Genomic DNA, 22287 nt, shown 5'->3' on the forward strand with positions numbered 1-22287 from the left:
TTTTTTTTACAAATTTAAATGGCACATTTTTTAAGAGCAAGAACATTTGCTTTTTTTACCAGGATGTTGTGTCTCATTTATTATTCACTACTGTCCGATTCAAGTTCCTTGGTGTTATGCAAAAGGTACATACCCCAAAGTAGGTGACAGTCTCCGCTGTCAGTTTGGTTCCTCTCGACGAAACTTCGGATTACCTCAGGCAACGTGCGGAGTAAAACATTCTTGAAATTGTAATATACATTTAGTTTAATTGCTAAACCACAAGTGAAAGAAATTACAGTGAATTTGAACGACGCAAACGGGTTGTTTTACCACCCGCAAAATGGAAAACAATGGTAAAAAATAAGGTGATTTTCGAGTTTCAAATGGCCAGTATTTTGTTATTCTTGAACTCACAAACATGGTATTTTTGTCATTGTAAATTTTTTCCAGCTCTTTCTATCTGAACAACTAGTTAAATGTTTGTCACGTACCTACCCAAAGTAAGTTGACACGAGTTATCATCTCCAATGTAAATCTCTTTTCTTGGACAACAAACACACGGATTGTAGGCAACAGTTTACTTACTTACGGTACTGGTAATGTAGACAAAACAAACATTATCATAATTCCTCCCGGGTCGGACTCACAGCTTGTAAGTTAACTCCTGTTAGCAACCGAATCTTTCAAACATGGTAAGGAGCATCAAGTTTCCGGCTGACATCAGAGGTATAGACCTTTCTCACAACTTCCGTATTTATGACCGGAAATACGCAATCGTCGCGGAAATTTACTTCCTCCGCAGTCAAGGCAATGTAAAAAGCCGTATCTGTTCCATCAATTCCCTGTTGATGGTGAAGTTAGACAGAAGTGGATTCAGGCTATTCGGCGAGACTTATAATGTGTCGTTTTAGTTAACAGTTCAGTAACAGTTATCGCTCTCTACTTACCAAGAAATTTATGGTCAAATTCTTCATGTAAAAAGTTTTCCTCCATTAGTCGTGTCACATCAGCAAATGTAATATTTGGCAAATCCGTTAACGAAGTTGTGTAGACTTTTTGATCCATTTTAAACTTGCCCGGGTTTATGTTTTTCTAGTGTGTTGACGCTTGACAGGAACTCCGCTTACACGACGATTACGTATTTCCGGTTACTGTGAGAAAGGTCTATTCAGGCAATCACTACATACAGATTAGCTGGCCAACCAGGGACATAGCTTTTTAAATTTGTGCGTTTCAAGAAGATAGTGAAATCTGGAGCTACAAAAATGTATGGTATGTGGAAAATAATGTGTTTTTTAAACCATAAACCACGCGAACACATTGTATTAGACCAAATACACAAAATAAAGTTTTTTTTAGCAATGAAATAGGCGTGGTTTTATAACAAGAGTCATTATATTAAAAGCTTTCTGTGATTTTAAAGCTTTGATTGTATTTACAGTGCGCAATATAACATTTGTTCATGTTTCACGTATAAAAAAAACACGGTACTTTTAAACACAATGTACTCATCTGTATAGCGCTGTTTTCACTGTCCTCAAAACAGGCTGATGTCTTCCTTGTTCTATGAAGTCCCTCCTTCAGAAATACCTAACAAGTTTTGATTGTGTAGTTTGTTTAGTGTGTTGTGATTAGCAGAGCCGTTTGAGCCAAAGCTGGTGAGTGACATATTCATGTGGGCGGAATTTAATGAAAAAAAGTTTTACTGATGTCATTAAAGCAGGAAATAAAGGGCTGTAGTCCAAACCGGCCAATCGTTGTAGGCTTTGAAAAAGGAATTCTATTTAAGAAAATATATCGCCTGGCAAACTTTGAGCTTTATCATTTTACAGGTATTATTTATGCTATTATAGCAACATTACACACTGACTAGGGTTTAAAAAGTGGGATCAGAAGGAACGTGACCTTTAAACATTTAAACCACTCTACTGGTGACAAAAGCATTTGATTTCTCTTCTGAGCCTTTTCATTCACAAAAACAGAGCAGACGTAAGCCACACAAGAGCATTTGAAACATATTGTTTATTCAATATGCAGCATCAATTCTGGTATTGTCAAAAGGGGGGCGAACACTTGGCAAGAAGTGCAGCGCCGCATCACGCCACATATTTAAATTCGAACACATTATTTTTTGTGAGTAACACACACTGGCAGCATCCGTCCACAGTGCTCTGCTGTGACTCTAGTGTGCAATAACATAGAAAAAACGCAACAGGTCTTGTCTGGTGTGCGACAGGCTAAAGAGCAAAACCATCCCCCCAAAAATCTATGATTTTGCTCATTCAACACTTTGATAAAGGAATGAAAAAGTGATGGAGAAGAGAAGATTGTTCTACAGCTGAAAAGTAGCAGAAGTCTGTGCCATGGCGTTATAGATGAACGTGTTGTTGAAAGGTACAAACTGATGTGTGATGATTTTGATGGCTTCTTGAGCAGCTGATCCTGTAAAAAGACCACAAGACAGTTTACTTGAGAGTCACAATAATCCGTTTAAGCTAAGGTGGCCACCACATGCATTATGAGTCTTGTAAAACCATGTTTATACACACCTCCCAAAAAAGCTGCTACTGTGTGTGGCTCGGCAGCTCCGTAACGACAGCTGTAGGACACAGAAATAACATTTAGACGTTAACCGATGAATTATAAACAGGGATACTGGGAAAACTGGGGAACTTGTGCTTCATTACTGTCAATGTTGTTAAACACATTTCTGGAAAAATATTCATCAAGTACACATAAGGCTAAAACTTACAACTCATGGATGTAGTCATCTTTCACATTGACATTCAGACTGTACTCCTGTAGTAGACCGTTTACACACAACTTGAGTTTATTGATGTCTTCTTCAACCTGGTAATTGTAGACACCTGAAAAAAACAGCATGTGTAACAGTTCATAATGCATGTTTACATATAGTACATTTACAAATAGCAACCATGGCTGTATTATGGTAATACCACAGTATTTTAAAATATACACCATGGAAATTTTTTTTAATGATTGACTTTTAAAATTTAGATGAAAAACTATTTTGTCAATGTACAGCTTTGTATACAACAAAATAAGACAAAGTATAAAAGTAATCATAAAGTGTAAATTTAAAGGTATTTGACAAGAAGTGCAAAATAAGTAACAGTTAAAAAGGTTATTTGCCAATGTGCCAGAATAAAAGGTTTTTACATGGCATCTTTACAAAAAAGCAAGTTATTTTTGGTACATTCATATACATATCAATACCAAATCTTCTGACCTGGGTAACGTGAGTGTTGTTGATAGAAGCGTTCGACTGAGCGAAGCATGAGGTAGAGGACCATCTCATTGTCAGGGCTGTCCATGCAGGACGCTGTGGAGGAAGAAATAACAACTGAACCACATCCACTACACACTTATGAAAATATATAAACATTCTGACGTAAACCAAAGGCATCCACAGAGAGACCTTACTGATTTCATCTTTACTAAAAGTGTCCACACTGTACTCCTCAGACAGAGACCTGCACTGCACCACCCTTAGGAAAGCTGAATTCTTACCTGTGGGGTACAAAATGCCGTAGGGTTGCCATTACTAGACATTTATATGCAGTGGAGCAATGTATTTTTATAACTGATATCACAAATGAATCCAAATATATTCATTAGACACTTTTTTTGTCACATTTGTTAGAATAGTTAATTCGTTTATGTAGTCGTATGTATGCTGGTCAAGCAATACTCACAGAAGAGCTTTATTTCTTGTTCAGAGATGCTCTCTGGAGGCTTTGAGAAAAAACAAACAATGTAATTATTAGTATTTGGTAATATCAAATGCAACCCAAACTGTTATTGATTACAAATCAAAATGTTGATTAAATATTTACCTTTCCAACTGACTGTAAAAGTGATTCAACATGTTTGGACACAACTGCAGCATCTTTCATTGCTTTCTCTCTATAGCTGAAATTAAAAATGTCAAATAAATGCCATTTTACTACTTTAAAATAATTGTTTCAAGCAAGTGTATCAACAGATTATCTCATGCAAGAAAATAGACAGACATATACATAACACATAATGTTCTGCCATTAACATTAACCTAAGGCGATCATCTGAACAATAGCCATTTGTCATGAGTTATATGACCCATCATTTTGTGCTTAAGTGTATGTAGTGATGGTCGTTTTCGAAGCTTCATGAGGCTTCGAAACATTTACGAATCTTTTGTTTCGAGTCAGTGGTTCGGAGCGTGTTTCAAACTGGCCCAAGTCACGTGATTTTAGCAAACGAGGCTTCATTACGTCATAACTGTTTCGAAACGTTTCGAAAATCCGACGATTCACCACTAGGGGGAGTTGATCACATGACCAGTGCTTAATATGTTTCGGTGAACTCGGGTCAGATTTATTATAAAAGTTCATAAAACATTTATCCTTCTGACTAATTACACTGCCATTTTGTCTATTTATTGTTTATAGACAGATTTAATGACAAAAATTTGCATAATTAAAAGGGTAGTTAGTTTTAATGATTTGTTTGCCCTAAATAAAACAAAAAACACATAATACACTTTTAACTATGTCTTAATTAAGTTAAATAATTTTTTAAAACATATTTTAATAAAAATCTTGCTATTATTTTGTAAAAAAAAGTCTAAAATGTTTGGCCATATCTGCTTTACACTATTTTGACCAGCAGGGGTCGCCAGCGTGTGTGCTGTTTCGAACTTCTTCGAAAAACTGAATCAATTTTCGAAGCAATTGGTTCAATTGATTCGAAGCTTTGAAAAGCTTCGTTTCTCCCATCACTAAGTGTATGTCGCTTTAGTGACCACAATACCAATTCACCAATGCATTACAACCAAAGCTTTCCTGACTCGATTTGAAATGGACTGCAGTTTGAAAACGTACACGTTTTGTAACTTGATAAATTTGTCAGAATCAGCAATCATGTCCGGGACGGTTCCTCGCACAGGCAGGCTACCGTTTCCCTCATTTCGAACAAAGTCTCGAACTCCATGTGCCATCACCCAGAAGGACGGGCTCTATTTAACACATAAAAAAACATAGCATTTAAAAAGGCACCATCGTTGTGTACAATATCTAAATGACATAAAGGCTGCTGCCAATAAATAACTACACTGTAAAAAAATCTTTGCTGACTACTATTATTTATCTTGACAGGAGATGAGTTGTTATAATTTATAAAATATATTTGAAAAAAAGTCAACTTCATATTATAAGTTATAACAACTCATCTGTAGTTATGACAACTCATCTCTAGTCAAGATAAATAATAGTAAGTTCATATGACTTGTAGTTGATTCAACAACAACAAAAAAATGTAAGCTAGCTAAGAATTTTTCACACAGTGTACGATATAAAATGCTGCATATAGGGCAAGGGTCCTCCATCAGGATTTTTTGGGGCCGATCACCGGTAGCAGTATCAACCGATACCGATCATAGGTTCTTTTTAAACCCAAATATGTTTATTATGTGGCATAATAAAAATAATACAACTTCACTAAATGTATATTGGCCGATAATGATTGGTGCCCGATCAATCGGAGCCCCCTTAATATAGCACTGCTGATGTTTCCCATATATGATAAGAAGTGCAAATAGGATGCTTCATACCTGTGAGGTAATGTTTTCACACTGCTCAGCGTTAAAAATGTCCTCAACAGTGCTTGAGATCTACATTAGGATGAAAAATAAAAGGTCTATATGTATTAAACCCACACACACAAAAAAACCCATAAGAGACAACACCTCTAGGATGAGGAGATTTACCTTGGTTGGGTTCAAAGCGGTGTTCACATTCTTGATGGCCTCCTCAAAGTTCTCCTCATCCTCAGGTGTCCCCCTCTCATTCTTTAGGATTCCTGAGAAAACAAAGGAAAGCCCCAAAACAGACGTGAGTTGAAATGATGTCATATATATGAAAATATGATTAAAAACAAGGTATGACCTTCTCTGAGAAGTTGTCTGAAAGCTTCCTTCTCCTTATAATTCTTTGGTAACTGAGAGTTGTGCTGGATCAGAGAAAATATTAATATGGTTAGAAGCAGTGACATTTGTGAGGTCTTATGCTCAAAAAGCACATATTGTAAAAAACATGTCAAAAATTACCTCACTATACCATTTTTCCAAGTATTTGGCAATAATAATGATCCAGGGTGTATGGCTGTGATCCTAAATTTGAAAAAAAAGCAGACTTCAACTGTGAACAATTTAAATATGCACCACAACGCATGAGCCATCTTTTAAGGAAACTTATAAGGAAAGAAATTTCTTATCTTGGTTATCATCAACATCTTTAATCTTACCTTCTTATTCATGTTGTCCAGGTCATAGGTCTCTAAATGGGCTTTGAGCTCTGTGAATGGGTGGTCCAGCCTTAGGTCCTCTAACGCATTGTCTGGATGAGACTCAACCACTACAGCAGAAATCAAAAACAGGCCCTTTAACTTTTAAAGGGAGACTTCACCCATTTGCATACAGCTTTGTATAGTTAAAACCCCAGTCATGTTTTTGAATGGTCATGCATCATTTCCTCTGTTGCCGCTAAGAAAAGAGAAATACAGATTTCAGTGTTGCACTTCCTTCTTTCAATGATGTAAAAATCATCATTTTGCATCATTGAAAGAAGGAAGTCCAATATCTTTGTTGAGGGGGTGAGCCTACAAACACCCCTTTTCTCAGCCAAATAGGCACCAAATTCTAAATGTATGTTACATTTCGACCACAAATATGACGCACTTGCAATAAAGATAAATTTTTCTACGGGTGAAATGCTCCTTTAAACATAGGATCCTAGTATATAAAGTGTGGGGATGTGTAAGACTACACATTTTTAAAAAAGATGACTAGGGAGAAGGGTTATGTAATAGAACAGCCGACTAGTAATTTTTAAGGAAGCCCTGTATTATTAGGCTGTAAAATCTTTAGTATTTCATGAGTTTTAGTTTACCTGTGTGTTCCTTAACAGCAAGCCTCATATAACCAATAAGTCCATATGTTCTACATACAAGGAATGGCACACCCACCTCCCATAACACAACGGCCAACCTTAAACATGTGCTGTTAAGATAACGACAAAATAAATGCATGAAAATATGCCACCTTTGACGAACCACCATAATTACACTATCAAATCCATCAAATATTAGCTTTTTTTCACAAATGTGACCATGCACCACAAAAACAGTCACAAGATTCAAGTTTTTGAAATTGAGATTTATACATTATCTAAAATCTAAATAAAAAAAGTGTTCCATTAATTTATGATTTGTTAGGACAATATTTGGCCAAGATACAATTATTTGAAAATCTGGAATCTGAGGGTGCAAAATTAAAATGAGAAAATCGCATTTAAAGTTGTCCAAACTAAGTCCTTTTTACTTAATATCATAATGATTTTTGGCATTAAAAAAGAGATAATTTTGACTTTTTTTGCTATTGCTACAAATATATCCATGCTACTTATGACTGGATTTGTGGTCCAGGTAAACACAGTTTGTTTATTTATTATTATTATTATTAGTAGTAGCATTATTACCTTTCTGAAAGTTGCACACCAATTACTAGACTGAATCTGTGAAAAAACTCAGGGTCATTGTCCAAAAGTTTATCAGGAGTCTAAAAATGAACATAAAATGAATTAAAATATATAAGAACATTATAACAGAGCAGACAACCAATCACGCATCTGAATAAAACATTGTTATATTTATTGTAAACAACATTAAGTTTTAACACAAACAATATTTTTTAGAAGTCTGACCTCTTCTACAAAGTTTCCAGACACATCACTATTAAGCTCCTGTAGAAGTTCATTCGCAGCTTGAGCTCTGTTCTGCAAAGTAACCAAAACATGAATCTGAGGGTCACATTCGGTTCTGGGATTATTTTAATCTCTGATTTATTAAACAACCAGCATTGTTTACCTTTCCAATACTGTTGTTGCTGAGGAAGAAGCTGCAGTAGAAAGCCAAAGCATAATTAAGTGTACACATGACGGTATAATTTATTAAAAACATGGTTATCAGTATACTGATTTAGTTTCTTTAAATAAAAAATCTGTTAAGCATAACTGGTTAAGAACGAGTCACTCAAGAATAAGTGCTAAGAGACATACTTGTTTCCAACATCCTCCCCTGACACTTTGTGTCCATCAACTATGGTGAAGGCTCCAATGCCTGTGAAAGAGAGAATAAACAAGGTATGAGGTAATTTAGTAACTCATACAGATTTATGTCATTATTATGATTTGAGGTGTAAAGTGTGACATTTACCTGGAAGCACAAGGTTTTTGAGTATTTCAGTGCCAGTTGCTGTGGCATTGATGAGACACACATGGGCATTTTCAAGAGTTTCCTGTCCATGATCACCCCACAACCTAAAACATTAACCATAAAAAGGCCAGAATATACCATATACGTAATAATAAAATACAGAGGACAGATCAACATAACAACAAATCACTAGCGTTTTCCTATCCATTTCACTTTGTTATCGGGCTAAATTACAACATTTAGTATTTAGTAAAAAAACACATAACGTTAATGCAATTCATTTAGATAAGTCGTGATGAAATGTCCAGCTCTCCATATTAAAATACATCATTTGATAATCACGTTGGGCCTATGTGTATTCAAGCGCTAATGTAAAACCAAAGGTTGAAGCTAGTGCTAAAAGATAATCATTGTGCACGTATAACGCCTTGTACTGTGTTCAGAAAACCCGATAGAGATGTACCTGAGTTGTCGATCATATTTTTGCTCTTTAACTGTTTTATGGTCTGTCATGGTCCTCTGTCTACAGCAGCTTTATCCTACCGGCACGCCACTGTTTCGCTATTTTGACATTGACAGTGGCAGATTCAATTCTGACTAAAGTGCTAATGCTCTGTTTGGCCCCTAGAGAGCGCCAACGAGACTCTTGAAAATCAAACCTGAGAGGTTTACCTACAGAATTATTTCCACATTAAAATAAATGCTTAATCTGTGTTAACAATATTAACGTTTTATTGTTAACCATTGCATCTAATACAAATATAAAAATAAAAATAAATCAACTCGCAGTTATAACACAGAATTAAGGATACAACTTGGAGTGAAATGTTCAAGACTGTTAGAATAAGAGGACCAATAAATATAAAATAACAATAAAAAGATGTAAGATGTAAATAAAATTAGTAATCTAGAATGTTCACAGAATATTATAGTTTATATATGCATTAAACTGGGACAACAATGAGAAGTGGAATGTGCAAAATAGAGGAAATAAGAAATAAGCATAATGTGCTAAATAATGTGCAAAATATAGGAACACCTTCAAAGGTCAAAACATAGTGGGCAAAATCAAATCATATACTCACTCCAATATTCATGTGGGAACTATGACATGAGAAACGCAATTGTGTTTAACAATAAAGCTGTTTGGTAAATAAGTATAAAAATAATATATTAAAAAAATAATCTTTGGATGACCCATTGTGTGGAATTACCTTGCCAAAGCACCATTTGTTAAAATTTGTCTAGTCTGAGATCACTAGCTGCAATCTACCATTTATGATAAAGGTTTAAGCCACAAATACGACTCACAAGAATTCTTCAGATCTGTCTGGGCATCACCTCCCTGCGGCAGATGATGGAGATTTATTTAAATATTTTTTAATAATTACAGTTTCCTATCGGAAGCTGTCCACCTCCTTAAAGCCCTATATGGACTGTTATGGGTTGGTACTGATCCAGCAATATTACTTTGTTATAATAACACACTGACGTATCTTTAACTATCTCTACTATACCACACATCTTTTGTATCTGTTATGCATCTGCACTGTACATTTCTGTTGCACTGTGCTATTGTTTTCACTATACTGCGGCGGCTGGTGACTGCTCATACGAGGGGCGCAAATTCAAAATATGTGTTCGGTGTCATGTGTGTTGCTTGCGTTTTCAAAATATGTGTTTGTTGCGTAATGTAAACCATGTGCATCACGTGTTTTGTCAAAATAAGTTTTATGATAAAAGAGACGCTCACGTTCACAAAATACATGCAAGATAACAGTAAACTTTAATTACGCATGAGAATATGCTAGTATCTGGCAAACGTGAGCTTCTCTTCTATCAAAGACGCGTCTGCAACAGGCACTTATTTTGACAAGACACGTGATGCGCATACAGTAGGATCACTCGACCCGCAGAACACATATTTTGAAATTATGAACCACACACATGACGGGCTATACATGTTGTGACGAACTTCACATCGAGCGCCCTCGAAAAAAGAAGTCACCGGTTGCCAACGCTATACTGCTGATTTTCTTGTTTAAATTTCTAAAACAAATTCTATTTATCTCTGTAAACAGATTCAGTGCTGTAATAACATTTTGTGTGACAGGCTACAGACCACTAGAAGGAATTAGGGTATAAAAGCCTGCTTCAGTTTCACTAAATACACTAATCATGGGGTTCTTTTTTCCTACTATGGTGAATGGGGTCTACGAACGGTTTGGTTACAAACATTTCTCAAAATATCTTCCTTTATGTTCATCAAAACAAAGAAATCTATACAGGTTTGTAACAACATGAGGTAGGTATGTGACAAAAAATTTAAATACTAGAAAATTCATATATAATTATAATAGATAATAAAAAGAACTTTAACATTTTTTTTAAATTATTAAAATCGGATAATTATTAAGAAAGTTATGGAATTTTTTAACTCGAAAATTAGGGGGCATTTTTGTACTATAAAACTATGAAAAACTGTGACCTCTTCCGCTTGACCAAACACTTTAAAATATCATAACTTCCTCATTTCTTGGTCTATTTGCATAATTCAAACACCACATTGTAGGTAATTTAAAGCCCAACAAGATTAAGATGACATATTTTTAAAAGATATATATAAAAATGTTATTATTTTTGATTAACCACTAATTAATGAATCCGAGAGCATCAATCCACGCATATCTTTCCATATGAAATCAAAGCCCTCTCAAAAGCTATATTTTTATATATTAAAGAAACAGTTTATTGTTTCTTTAATATTTCTTAATTGACTAATAATGCTGGCGAGCAATTTAAATGGTCAGATATTAATACATTAACTGATGATTATCATTAATAAATCAATAAATGCATGCATGTTGCATGCATGTATTTATTTATATGTTTGACAAAATTATGCCAATAATGTAATCTAGAGATTCTATTCCTTCGTTCTGTATGATTATTTTGAAAAATACTGCACGGATTGATGAAAACTGAGAAGTTTTGGAAGTCAATATGATTGGGCGATTCTGCTTTTGAAAACTACGTCACTTGCGGATCTTAAAAAAGCACATGCGAATGTTACAATCAATCCCAAACTTCACCTAATTCAAGTTTAATGTATATTCTATCAAAAGTATTTGGTTTGAAACAAAAAAAAAATACTCGCCTTCATAGAGGATTTCAATGCCAAACACGAGAGAAATTTTGCTTCGCTTATAACTTTCTTCTTACGACAGCGATCTTGGAAATTCGAACGTGAGAATCAACGTGAGGAAGTAATTTATGTATGGGCTTTAGAGGTATTCAAAAGCAAAGATATGACAGATTTCCTAAGTCACCAACGCGTATGGCGTAATATTTGTGCCTCTGAATACCTGCTGGGAACACAGCCGTGGAAACAAAGCGCTCGTGCGTATTACGTCATTTTGTCACATACCTACATGAGGGTGAGTAAATAATGACCGAATTTTAATTTTTGGGTGAACTATACCTTAACGCTTAAATGCTTCAGTGTTCACTTAAGTTCTGTTATGCGTTGCTATACAAAGCCCTTAGTACCCATTAAAATAGTAGAATATTTAAATATCTTGTATTTAAATATTCAACACATCATGACATCGTCTCAATCGTCACCCAGGTATCGTGTGTCTTGCGAAATCGGCTTTAGAGGGGGCGGGACATGAGTGGATCAGCTCACATGTCAATCAGTCACAGCACGATTCATTTCACCTGTTATCTCTGTCATTAGCGTCTATTCACACACACCTTTCTTTCTAGTCTAGTTAAACACTCGCGCGCAGGAGCTTTTCCCGTGCTTTCCAACATCTTTTCATCTGCCAGAGTAAAAGGAGCGCAATGAATGGTTACCACTGGGGATATGATGACGTCAATGGTAGGTCTATGGAATCTGAGTTGAACTTTTTAAGGAATGCTCTTTGTTTATTTATTTATATTATTATTTAATATGTCATGTGTAGTTACATTCACACTGTTTCACTAGTCTGCTTACTGTATTGTCAGGATATTTGTTAATACGAGATTAGCCTGGTTATCTTTTTAAAGGCATAGATGTTTAAACGTAACCAGTTTTTATGTGAGTTTGAAAGTATGATGTCAGAATTTCTGCTATGAATTGCATAATTGAAAAATGATTGGTACTCTAATACTATGGGGTCCAAAATCAGAATGAAGCCTTATAATTTAAGACAGGGGCTGTTTACATTAAGTGCAAATAGAGTAGGTATTTTCTTATAGATGCTATTTACACCAAGTGAAAATAAAGATTATTTATACTAGCTGACAATATCAGCATTTTATCAGCTTATGCTATTTACAATACGTAAAAATAAGTTTTATTCAATAAATAATTTTTCTTTTTAAAGTGTATGCTATCTATACTTTATATTTGCAGATACATCTGCACCCTTAGTATGTTTTTAGATTAACAGGATGCAATAATAACATTGGAAACACACTGAAATAATGATTCATTCAATTTACTTATTTTTTTTTAAGGTAAGTGGTTGCAATCAATTTATTTAAGCTACATTTAAACAAAAGTTTTTGTTTTGTTTTTCTAAAATTTTTTGTTTAAACGTAGCTTAGATAAATTGATTGCGACCACTTATCTTAAAACATTGAGTAAATGAATGAATCTTTTTATTCAGTGCAGGCGGACTTTATTTCCATGTTTTAAACATTTTCACACATTGAAAATAAATGCCTTTTAATGTGATTTCTGATTTCATGACTTTGCATTAATATGTAATCATTAGAGATGGGGAATGAGATAAAACATTTTCTCTTATGCTCTTTACTGGGATAGATGTACCGGCTGAGAGTGAGGCGATTGGGTGGAGGAGGGATGCTGCAAAAACTGTCACAGGACAGCATTGAGGGATGGCTATTTATAGACATCTCTTTGTGCTGATTAGTTGGATTACATGACCATGCTCCTCCCGAACTTAGTTGAATAAACTTAATATGTGATAGGAAAATGGAGAAGAGCGAGGTCAGCAAAAGGCTGATTCGAACCAGTGACATTGCATCAAATGCTAGATTCACGCAATTGGGCGCTTTTGAATTTGATTGTGTGGATAAAAATTGGTTTGAGATCGGTTTGGCGGGTTTATACAGTTAAATACAGTAGGTAAATGAAACCCAAGTGTGCATACTTCCAGTGCTGTGCAATCCTATTAAGTTACCACCGCCAGGCTGTGCCTGTTTTGCATTTAAAGGTAAGATCTCTTTTACATCAAGCCTATCCTCCATCTCACGCACCACTGATAAACTTTCATGCTGAACTGTAACTACATGTTTAATGAAAAATTAAGTAGCCTATATTGTCGTGCCAGTTGACACCTGCCAAGTGCTTGATTTTGGAAAAGTATTAGGAAAGGTACTTACATCATGTTAGCTGTGTTGCATTTCTATGGGTCACGGACAATAACTTAATGATTAAAAAATGATTTTCTGCAATTGTGCACTGTATTTTAAATTTGCATGTAATAAGGCAATTGCTGGAAGCCACGGCAGCATGAAGTGCACATTACATAAAATAATGATCTGCTGCATTAAACTCATGCTGTCAGTAAATGTTTGTGGGAATTGACTGCTGCTGGTGTTTGTTCTTGTAGCATGGTGTTGTAATAGTAGTAGTTTAGTGGTAGTTTAAATACTGAACTAATTGTTGATCAAACATTTGGAGTGGGTTTTTGTGCATTTCGACAGGTTTTGGAAAACTTTTAGGCTGGAAATCATCAGCTGTATCTGGCAACACTGGATTTATGAGTCACACGCTCGTCAGCATGCGCTACTCAAGCCATTGATTTTTGCATGTTGTCTGTTTTCAATTTTATAGCTAATGTAAATAGCGTTTGCCAACAATGTATGCTAATTGCACTTTGTGTAAAGATGAAAAAAATATCAGGGAAGTAAAGCAATTTCAATAAAAAGTAAGAATTTAAAATGAATGCAAGTTTTCAATAAAAGTTATTCAATTCCTAGACATTCCGTAATGTGAAAATTGTTATATTGTGTCTATAAATTTCTTTTTACATATGTTTTTAGGTCCAGCTGTGTGGCACAAAGCCTATCCCATTGCCCAGGGGAACCGACAATCACCTATTGATATTGTTCCGGGCAGTGCAGTTTATGATGCTACACTGTCACCTATCTCATTGTTTTACGAAAACTGCACTTCAATCAACATTTCAAACAATGGCCATTCTTTGGTAGTGGAGTTTATTGACGTAGATGACAGATCAGGTTGGTATCAGTGATGAAACATTATCACAGATTCGGGTTATGCTGACAAGAAATTACACTAAACATCAGGGCCGGAGCTTTGGTTAAACCACCTTTACAAAACAATTACTATTGACAGTGAATGAAGCAACTCATTTTTTTACATGCCTTTAACCATTTGTGAATAAGATTTTTCTAAAATCTCATTTCACTTTTGAATGTATTTGTAAAAATTAAATTTATTACCAAATGCATTTGTTTTTAAATAACATTTTATTGAAATTGAAATCTCTCTCTCTCTCTCTTTTTCTCTCTCTCTGTTACTGTAGGCTGTATATATACTGTATATATTTTTTGTACCTTAGTTTTGCTAACACTGTTTTGCCATTTGAAATGCATGAGCACAAAATGCCAAAATGGTCTCCATTCTAAAATTGGTGCATGTTTTGAAACTGATCAAAACACTTATCACTTACCATTTTATATCGTATATGTAAATGTAATTTTTTTTCTACTTCATATAAAAAACATGAAAGAGCCAATATACATCAGCCAGGTTATAATTTAAATGCCTCATGGTAGTATGAAAAGTTCACATCTTTGCACTTTAAGATTGTCCGACGTAAAAAACAACATAAAACTGTGTGTTTGTTTTACAGGCTAGTTATATTTCAGAGCTTGTAGAAATGAAGACGCTCTAGGATTGCACTTTTCTTTCTCTTTTAGTAATCCAGGGAGGTCCTCTTGACAACATGTACCGACTTAAACAATTTCATTTCCACTGGGGTAGCAAGGATTGCGCTGGCTCTGAGCATACAGTTAGTGGGAAAATCTATCCTTCAGAGGTAAGGGTGCAGAAAATTGACAGTGACTGAATCCTTTTCTGCTCTGAGTGTGGGTATATATGTACAGTACTGGTCAAAAGTTGGAAAAAAAACTTAACTTCCCATGTTTCCCATGATCTTACAAATCTTTTAATCTAAAGGTGTATGTTTAAATGTTTAAAATTATTTTGTATACATAAAGTTGTGCTAAACATATAAACAAATAATTTTGTGAATTAGAAAACTAAAATTTTAGTTTTAATTTATTTTTAGTCACACACAATTCATTTACTTACATTTGTGGTATTTCATAATGATGAACTATTACTCTATGATATGGAAGCATATAAATGAGTAAAAAAGATTGTTTTTTTTTCCAAACTTTTTACTTGTACTGCACATGTACATGTGTGAATATGTACATGTGCACAGTCTCTGCATTTTTTTTCTGAAGTTCTGATCATAATTTTTTACCATTTCGCTTCAGCTCCATCTGGTTCACTGGAATGCGGTGAAGTACAAAACTTTTGGTGAGGCTGCCCAAGCGCCTGATGGTCTGGCTGTACTTGGTATCTTTCTGGATGTTAGTGTTCGCCTAATTTACTTGGCTAAACATCTTATTTGAAGCGCAGAAAGGCAAACTTTACACAAAAGTCATGTTTATAGACAAAACATATTTTAAAATACTATGACTCATGCACATTTGCTACGTATTGTGCCTGTTGTATAATTCCTCTTGGTAAATCTTTTGTCTCAGATAGGTGCTGAGCACAACGGTCTTCATCAAATAACAGATGCTATGTACATGATAAAATTCAAGGTATGTTTATTTTGACTACAAATGTATGTAACCTGAGGAAAACATTGTGAGCTTTTTAAGGATGGAAAACGATTAAGGTTTTTAAGTAGCATGCCAAATGAATATGCAAATAGCTGTGGTACTTTAATTCCTGTTTTGCATTAATTTTAATGTGGAAGGACACCACTACCTCTTTGCATGAGAGTTTAAAAAAATGGTTTTGAAACATGTTAGGTAGTTTGTTTCTATGAAAAGTAAGAGGTGTTCATTTGAATCTGGAGTACTACTGATTTTGAATTTTATTCACAAGCAAGAATCATGCCACACCATCATTTTATGAGATTTATCTTTATTGTAAGAAATTTAAAGATGAATATGGAGGGGATGGAGAGGAAAGGAATGATTACAAGTTAATCTAGATGTCTAATATTGAAGGCCGGCGAGATTCACAATTGGGGGGGGGGGGGTCGTATGTGCAGGCTGACCGATTCAGACCCTTTGGGATGGTTCCAGGCATATCATTGTCCCAGACTAAATGCATGCTTGAGTTGCCTTGATTTAAAAACATTGCACTGATGTATCAGTTTATCAGTGCCATCGTTTTGTCTCAAGATGCACATCAGTAATGTTTTTTTGTAAGGTATGTTTGTAAAAACGACTTAAATGCCCTAACATAACTAAGGCCTAGTCCTGGATTAATCTAAACTCTGTCCAGGATACTGCCCCTTATATGCATTTGGTGTAACAAAATATTTTCACCTTTCAGTTGGTTTATTAGTGAAGTCTATTTCAAACATAAATATTCTTCAGTGTATTTCTTTCATAAATTCCTACTTTTTTTTCTTCAATGACAGCAGGTAAAAGGCAACAAAAGTTCCTCAATCTGGGGAGATGGATAAAGTCCATACAAAAAGAATAACATACAGTATAGGTTGTTATAGATCAGACACATCAGTACATTGACAGATTTACTTGTTTTCCCTTGTAGGAAACTGTTGCTGATTTTAAGGGCTTTAACCCAAAGTGTCTCCTGCCTCTCAGATTGGATTATTGGACATACCCAGGGTCTCTAACCACTCCTCCATTACTTGAGAGCGTCACATGGATTGTTCTGAAAGATCCTATTTTTGTGTCAGAGAAACAGGTGGGCTGCTTTCATGTTTTATATTTAATGATAGACAAAAACCAACATGATCTCATGTAAAAGTCGTGTTATAGTCACAAAAAATGTAATTAATTTATATGTGTCCATGGCACGAAATTCAGCTTTTTTCGTGCCTTGAGCACGAATGTCTTTTTCGTGTCACCCGCATGAATTTCTATAAATGGTTTCGTGTCTGCGGCACGACTTTCTTTGTCGCTTGGGGTGGGGATTAGATTTGCGGTCTGGGTTGGGATCTATTTTAATCATGTATTGGTTTGTACATGTTGTTTTTCCACTTTTAAAACTATTCTCGCTTGGGTTGGGGTTTGGGTTAGGATGTCTAAAAATGTAACAAAGTTATTTTAACCCCAAGCAACAATGGTAAGAAAATGGGAATAACAAAGAGAAAACAATACATAAAAAGAAACTAAATGAAAAAGAAATTTTTGCGACTGACACAAAAAAGTCATTTTTGCTTAGGGCACGAAAAAAGCTGAATTTGATGCCATGGACACAAATTAATTAATTAAATTTTGCTTGACTATTACACAACTTTCTGTGAGATCAGTCTGACAAAAAACATGCTCAATCCTACCGGCTTGTTTTTGTCATCACCTTGTCTGTTTTTGTCAGTTTATGAAAATAAATGGTTGTGGAGGGAGATTGTTGTGGGAAGATATCCCACTGAATTAAATTTTTGGGTAGTGATGTAAATTAGGGTCAGTCCACAAGATTCCAATATCCTGGTGATGATGGCTAATCTGGTCAGAAATGATGTCACCTCTCCTGTCCCCTTTGGGGGATTCCTCTAAACCCTAAACAAAAGGTATGCAATCAAATTTGTGTGATGGTTGTCTGAATTAATTTTGGTGTTTGCAGTACTTCACAGAGACTGTCTGAGCATGGTCAGGTGGCTCAGTTTTAATTGACTGTTTAGGAGTGATGCAAGGCTGTTAAACATCACACAAACAAATATCATCACAACTTTAAGGAATGATTTTTTTAAAATGCTGACAGAATTAACACATACATGTAGGTATTTTGTCAAGGTTATAACTAAGGCTTTACCAACATGAAACCTACTGTAAACGTTTTGGTTTCTTGGTGAATGGCTTGTGTGTCTGAGTGTCTGTTTTTTTTTTTACATAGAAATTTCTGAATGATCCTGAGTGGATTAACTCATTATGTTATTATGTATTAAAGGAATATTCAATTTTCTTAAAAGAAAAATCCAGATAATTTCCTCGCCACCATGTCATCCAAAATGTTGATGTCTTTCTTTGTTCAGTCGAGAATAAATTATGTTTTTTGAGGAAAACATTGCATGATTTTTCTCATTTTAATGGACTTTAATAGACACCAACAGTTAACACTTAACTCAACACGTAACAGTTTTTCAACGGAGTTTCAAAGGACCATAAACGATCCCAAACAAGGCATAAGGGTCTTATCTAGCAAAACGATTGTCATTTTTGACAATAAAAATAACAAATATACACTTTTTTAAAGCACAACTTCTCGTCTAAATCCGGTCCAGCACGACCTAACGTAAATGCGTAGTGACGTAGAGAGGTCACGTGTTACATATATAAAACGCACATTTGCGGAACATTGTAAACAATAAACTGACACAAAAACATTAATTAGTATCAGTTGACATACAACAACGTAGGAACAGTCCTCGTTCTCAACACTTGTAAACACTGGGGCGGAGTTTCGCATTCGTCCTCTGTGACCTCTTGACGTCATGACGTATTGCGTGGGGTCACGTTGGCGCATCACGACCAGATTTAAACAAGAAGTTGTGCTTTAAAAGTGTACATTTGTTATTTTTATTGTCAAAAATGACAATCGTTTTGCTAGATAAGACCCTTATGCCTCGTTTGGGATCATTTAAGAGTCCTTTGAAACTCCGTTGAAAAAAACTGTTAAGTGTTAATTGTTGGTGTCTATTAAAGTCCATTAAAATGAGAAAAATCCTGCAATGTTTTCCTCAAAAAACATAATTTCTTCTCGACTGAACAAAGAAAGACATCAACATTTTGGATGACATGGTGGTGAGTAAATTATCTGGATTTTTCTTTTAAGAAAATAGAATATTTCTTTACGTTTTCGGCTTTCTATAAATATGTTAGCCTTAAGCATATATGTCCTTTAAAGCTCACATATAGAAGATATAAGCATATTTTAAAACTTGAAGGGCGGTTTCCTGGACAAGGCTTATCCTATTCCTAGACTAAAATGCCTAAAGATGCACACCAGTTTTGCTTTTTATAAAGTATATTAGTAAAAACCTAAATGTCCTAATATAACTAAGGCCTAGTCCTGGATTACCTAAAACCCTCTCCACAAATTGCTGCCATACATTTGGTTTGTTGTACTTCAAACATGGTGAACCGTTTGGCTTGTTGACAGTCACATCTGAGTGATTATATAATTGACAGTGAGTAATTATAAAAATATTAAAAAATATAACTATTTACAAAAGCAGAAAAATTACTTTGGACACCAAATGTACCTGCAATCATATAATCATCCATCTGGCGTGAGTTCACAACACTTCTTTTGTATCTTCTTTCTTTGTGTTGTTGCTGTATTGCTTATCACAATGCCAATTTATACGCTTTCTTTTACATGCTGTATGGACATAGATGGGAAAGTTCCGGACACTGTGTTTCAATGGCGAGGATGAGGAGAATCGAAAGCGCATGGAGAACAACTTTCGGCCACCACAGCCACTTAAAGGCAGGACAGTAAGGGCCTCCTTTAAGTAAGCCCCAATCCACTATTTTCAGAAACTGTTCTAAAGTCAGCTCTGAGAGATTGATATCAAACTATATACTGTTCCTCCTTGAATGTGCATATCAAACATCAAGTATGCTTTTGAAATATCAGGTATGTGCAGAAACATCAAGTAACACTATGAGTTGTATCAACAACCTTGTGCTTGATTTAAAAAGACATTTCAAACTTATGACAACACTTGGGAAGACATCCATGACATCTTTTGTAAATGTTGTTTTTATACCATTTTCTCTTCCACATCTATATATGTTGTATGTATTCTTATGTAGTTGCATGAATAATAGCAGTATGGTTATGTAATGTTATGGGAACTCTTTGTCCAGTGCTTATACCCTACGTTTTGGGTGATGACCTCAAGCATGCAGTTTGACTTTGACACTGAGCTCTTTGAATCCAATCTGCTACATGTTTAAATCCTACCTTGATCGGGCTTGTGCAACAGATACTTGTTGCTGTGATATTTGTGCTTCCAAAGGGTCCAGACTATAATTTGGTCAAATTAGTTGACTGCTGTCTGGATTCTCGCAGCTGTAGGAAAGTGTCAGAAATCCAGCAGCCTGAAATGTAACCTGTTAATCTCAAGGCTTTTGATAACTTCTTTGATAGGGTATCATTTTAGCTGTTCAAAAACAGATGGCTTTTCTTGAAACAAAGCCTTGACAATTGCATAATGACATCATATAAAAACTTGTAGGACTACACTGTGATGTATCAATGATATGAATAGATGGCATTACTGTTATCTTCCCTGACAGCTGCATGTTGGTTTTGTTGGACTAAATCCATGACTAAACTCACGTTAATGACTAAAGAAATGCTCCATATGTTTTCAGCGAAGCCTTACAAAACTACATAAGCTACACAAAGCTAATAAGAGGATATTGTGTGAAGGTTGAAAAGATTCATGGATTACACTTCACATTTTAAGTAATTGTATAAAATAGTGACTCTGGCTTGCATTAAGAGTGTAAGGAAACTCTGGTTCTTCATTTACTGTTTAAATTCAACAATTTTATATGTGATTTTTATGTCAAAATATTTGTAAATAAAATTATTTTCATCTATTTGTTGTTGACTACATCTTCGGATAAAACCAGCTTTTTGGCATGGCTACTTCCAAATGATGGGATTATAAAAGTAACATTTGTGACAAACATTAGATATTAATATTTTAATTGATTTATGGTGGCACATAAGAATTTGGACACTTAATCCAAAAATAGTATTAATAAATGTCCTTGCATTTGATAAAAGTTTACCTAAGCTATACCTGATTCTTAATACTGCACGAAGTTACTGACAATCAATGACAGTTTCTATGTTTTGTGATAGTTTGTTTGTCCTGGGCCATTCAACTGTTCCCTGGTCTTCAGAAAAATCTTCTAGGTCTTTGCTTTTCAGCATCTTCTACATATTTGAACCCTGTGACTGTTATGCTTAGATTCATCTTTTCACATTAAGGACAACTTTTGATTGCAATACGAATTACATCTGGTTGTAAAGCATAGTGTCAGTTATTGTGATGTCATTCTTCGTAGACTGCTCCCTCTGGAAATTTGCGGTTGGGCCCTTACATCCTTTAAAATTTTGCATGACCAGAAACCCTGATAGCATCCTCATAGGGAGCGACTAAACTCATTCTGAATTTTGCCATTTGTCATGCACAGTACCTAAGTAAATTACTAATTTGCTAAACTTGGATAGACTGAATGCCACCATATTTAATCAGTTTTTTAAATTATGTATACTACAAGCATCCATGCATCCTATTTTTGTATTTGTGCATTGTATGTGAATCAATATAAACCAATAATCATGCCACATTAGCTTTTTAATGTTTTAAAAAATGCTGGGTTGTTTAAACCCTTATAGTTGATTAAATTACTGTGTAGACATTTTCTAGGTTAATATAACCAAACAGTTGGGTTTCTCCATATTTTACCCAACCATGGATTAAAACAACCCAGCATTTTATGTGTTTGCACTAGTCCTCATATTGAAAGTTGAATTAACAACTTTAGTTCTGTTCAGTTATTGTACAAGGTACAGTTATGTAACAAAAGCTGTCAATGGGACTGTTCCCTTTATAATGGTCCTAATATGTACCTTTGAGGTATTCATATGCACCCTTTAAATACAAATGTGTACTTTTTTAAAAGGTACTGCCCCAGCAGCTTTTGTTACTTTTTTTTTTTTTGGAGTGTAGCATGCACAACTTGCATTCA

General features: G+C 34.9%; 2 protein-coding genes across 3 annotated transcripts; one reads left to right on the forward strand and one right to left on the reverse strand.

Moving 5' to 3' along the window:
* Nucleotides 1-1985: 1985 nt before the first annotated feature.
* nae1 (nedd8 activating enzyme E1 subunit 1) lies at nt 1986-8860 on the reverse strand. The gene is made up of 20 exons (XM_065289289.2): nt 8717-8860; nt 8254-8357; nt 8097-8157; nt 7906-7936; nt 7743-7814; nt 7518-7597; nt 6930-7039; nt 6286-6395; nt 6089-6151; nt 5928-5991; nt 5750-5841; nt 5594-5653; nt 4866-4999; nt 3840-3915; nt 3699-3738; nt 3427-3513; nt 3233-3325; nt 2735-2849; nt 2532-2581; nt 1986-2424 (listed from the first exon to the last, which is right to left on the reverse strand). The coding sequence occupies exons 1-20, from the start codon at nt 8764-8766 to the stop codon at nt 2315-2317; spliced, it is 1602 nt and encodes a 533-aa protein (XP_065145361.1). The 5' UTR covers nt 8767-8860; the 3' UTR covers nt 1986-2314.
* Nucleotides 8861-11972: 3112 nt separating this feature from the next.
* Nucleotides 11973-21055, forward strand: ca7 (carbonic anhydrase VII). 2 transcript variants are annotated; one of them, XM_065289585.2, is made up of 7 exons: nt 11973-12136; nt 14314-14511; nt 15217-15335; nt 15802-15897; nt 16072-16134; nt 17102-17257; nt 19909-21055. In XM_065289585.2, the coding sequence occupies exons 1-7, from the start codon at nt 12100-12102 to the stop codon at nt 20029-20031; spliced, it is 792 nt and encodes a 263-aa protein (XP_065145657.1). In that variant the 5' UTR covers nt 11973-12099; the 3' UTR covers nt 20032-21055. The 2 variants fall into 2 exon arrangements, with proteins under 2 accessions (XP_065145657.1, XP_065145658.1); XM_065289586.2 differs by lacking the exon at nt 14314-14511 and having other exon boundaries at nt 11974-12136.
* The last annotated feature ends 1232 nt before the right edge of the window (nt 21056-22287 follow it).

The sequence above is a fragment of the Paramisgurnus dabryanus genome, chromosome 2 (assembly GCF_030506205.2).
Source record: "Paramisgurnus dabryanus chromosome 2, PD_genome_1.1, whole genome shotgun sequence".
Lineage (NCBI taxonomy): Eukaryota > Metazoa > Chordata > Actinopteri > Cypriniformes > Cobitidae > Paramisgurnus > Paramisgurnus dabryanus.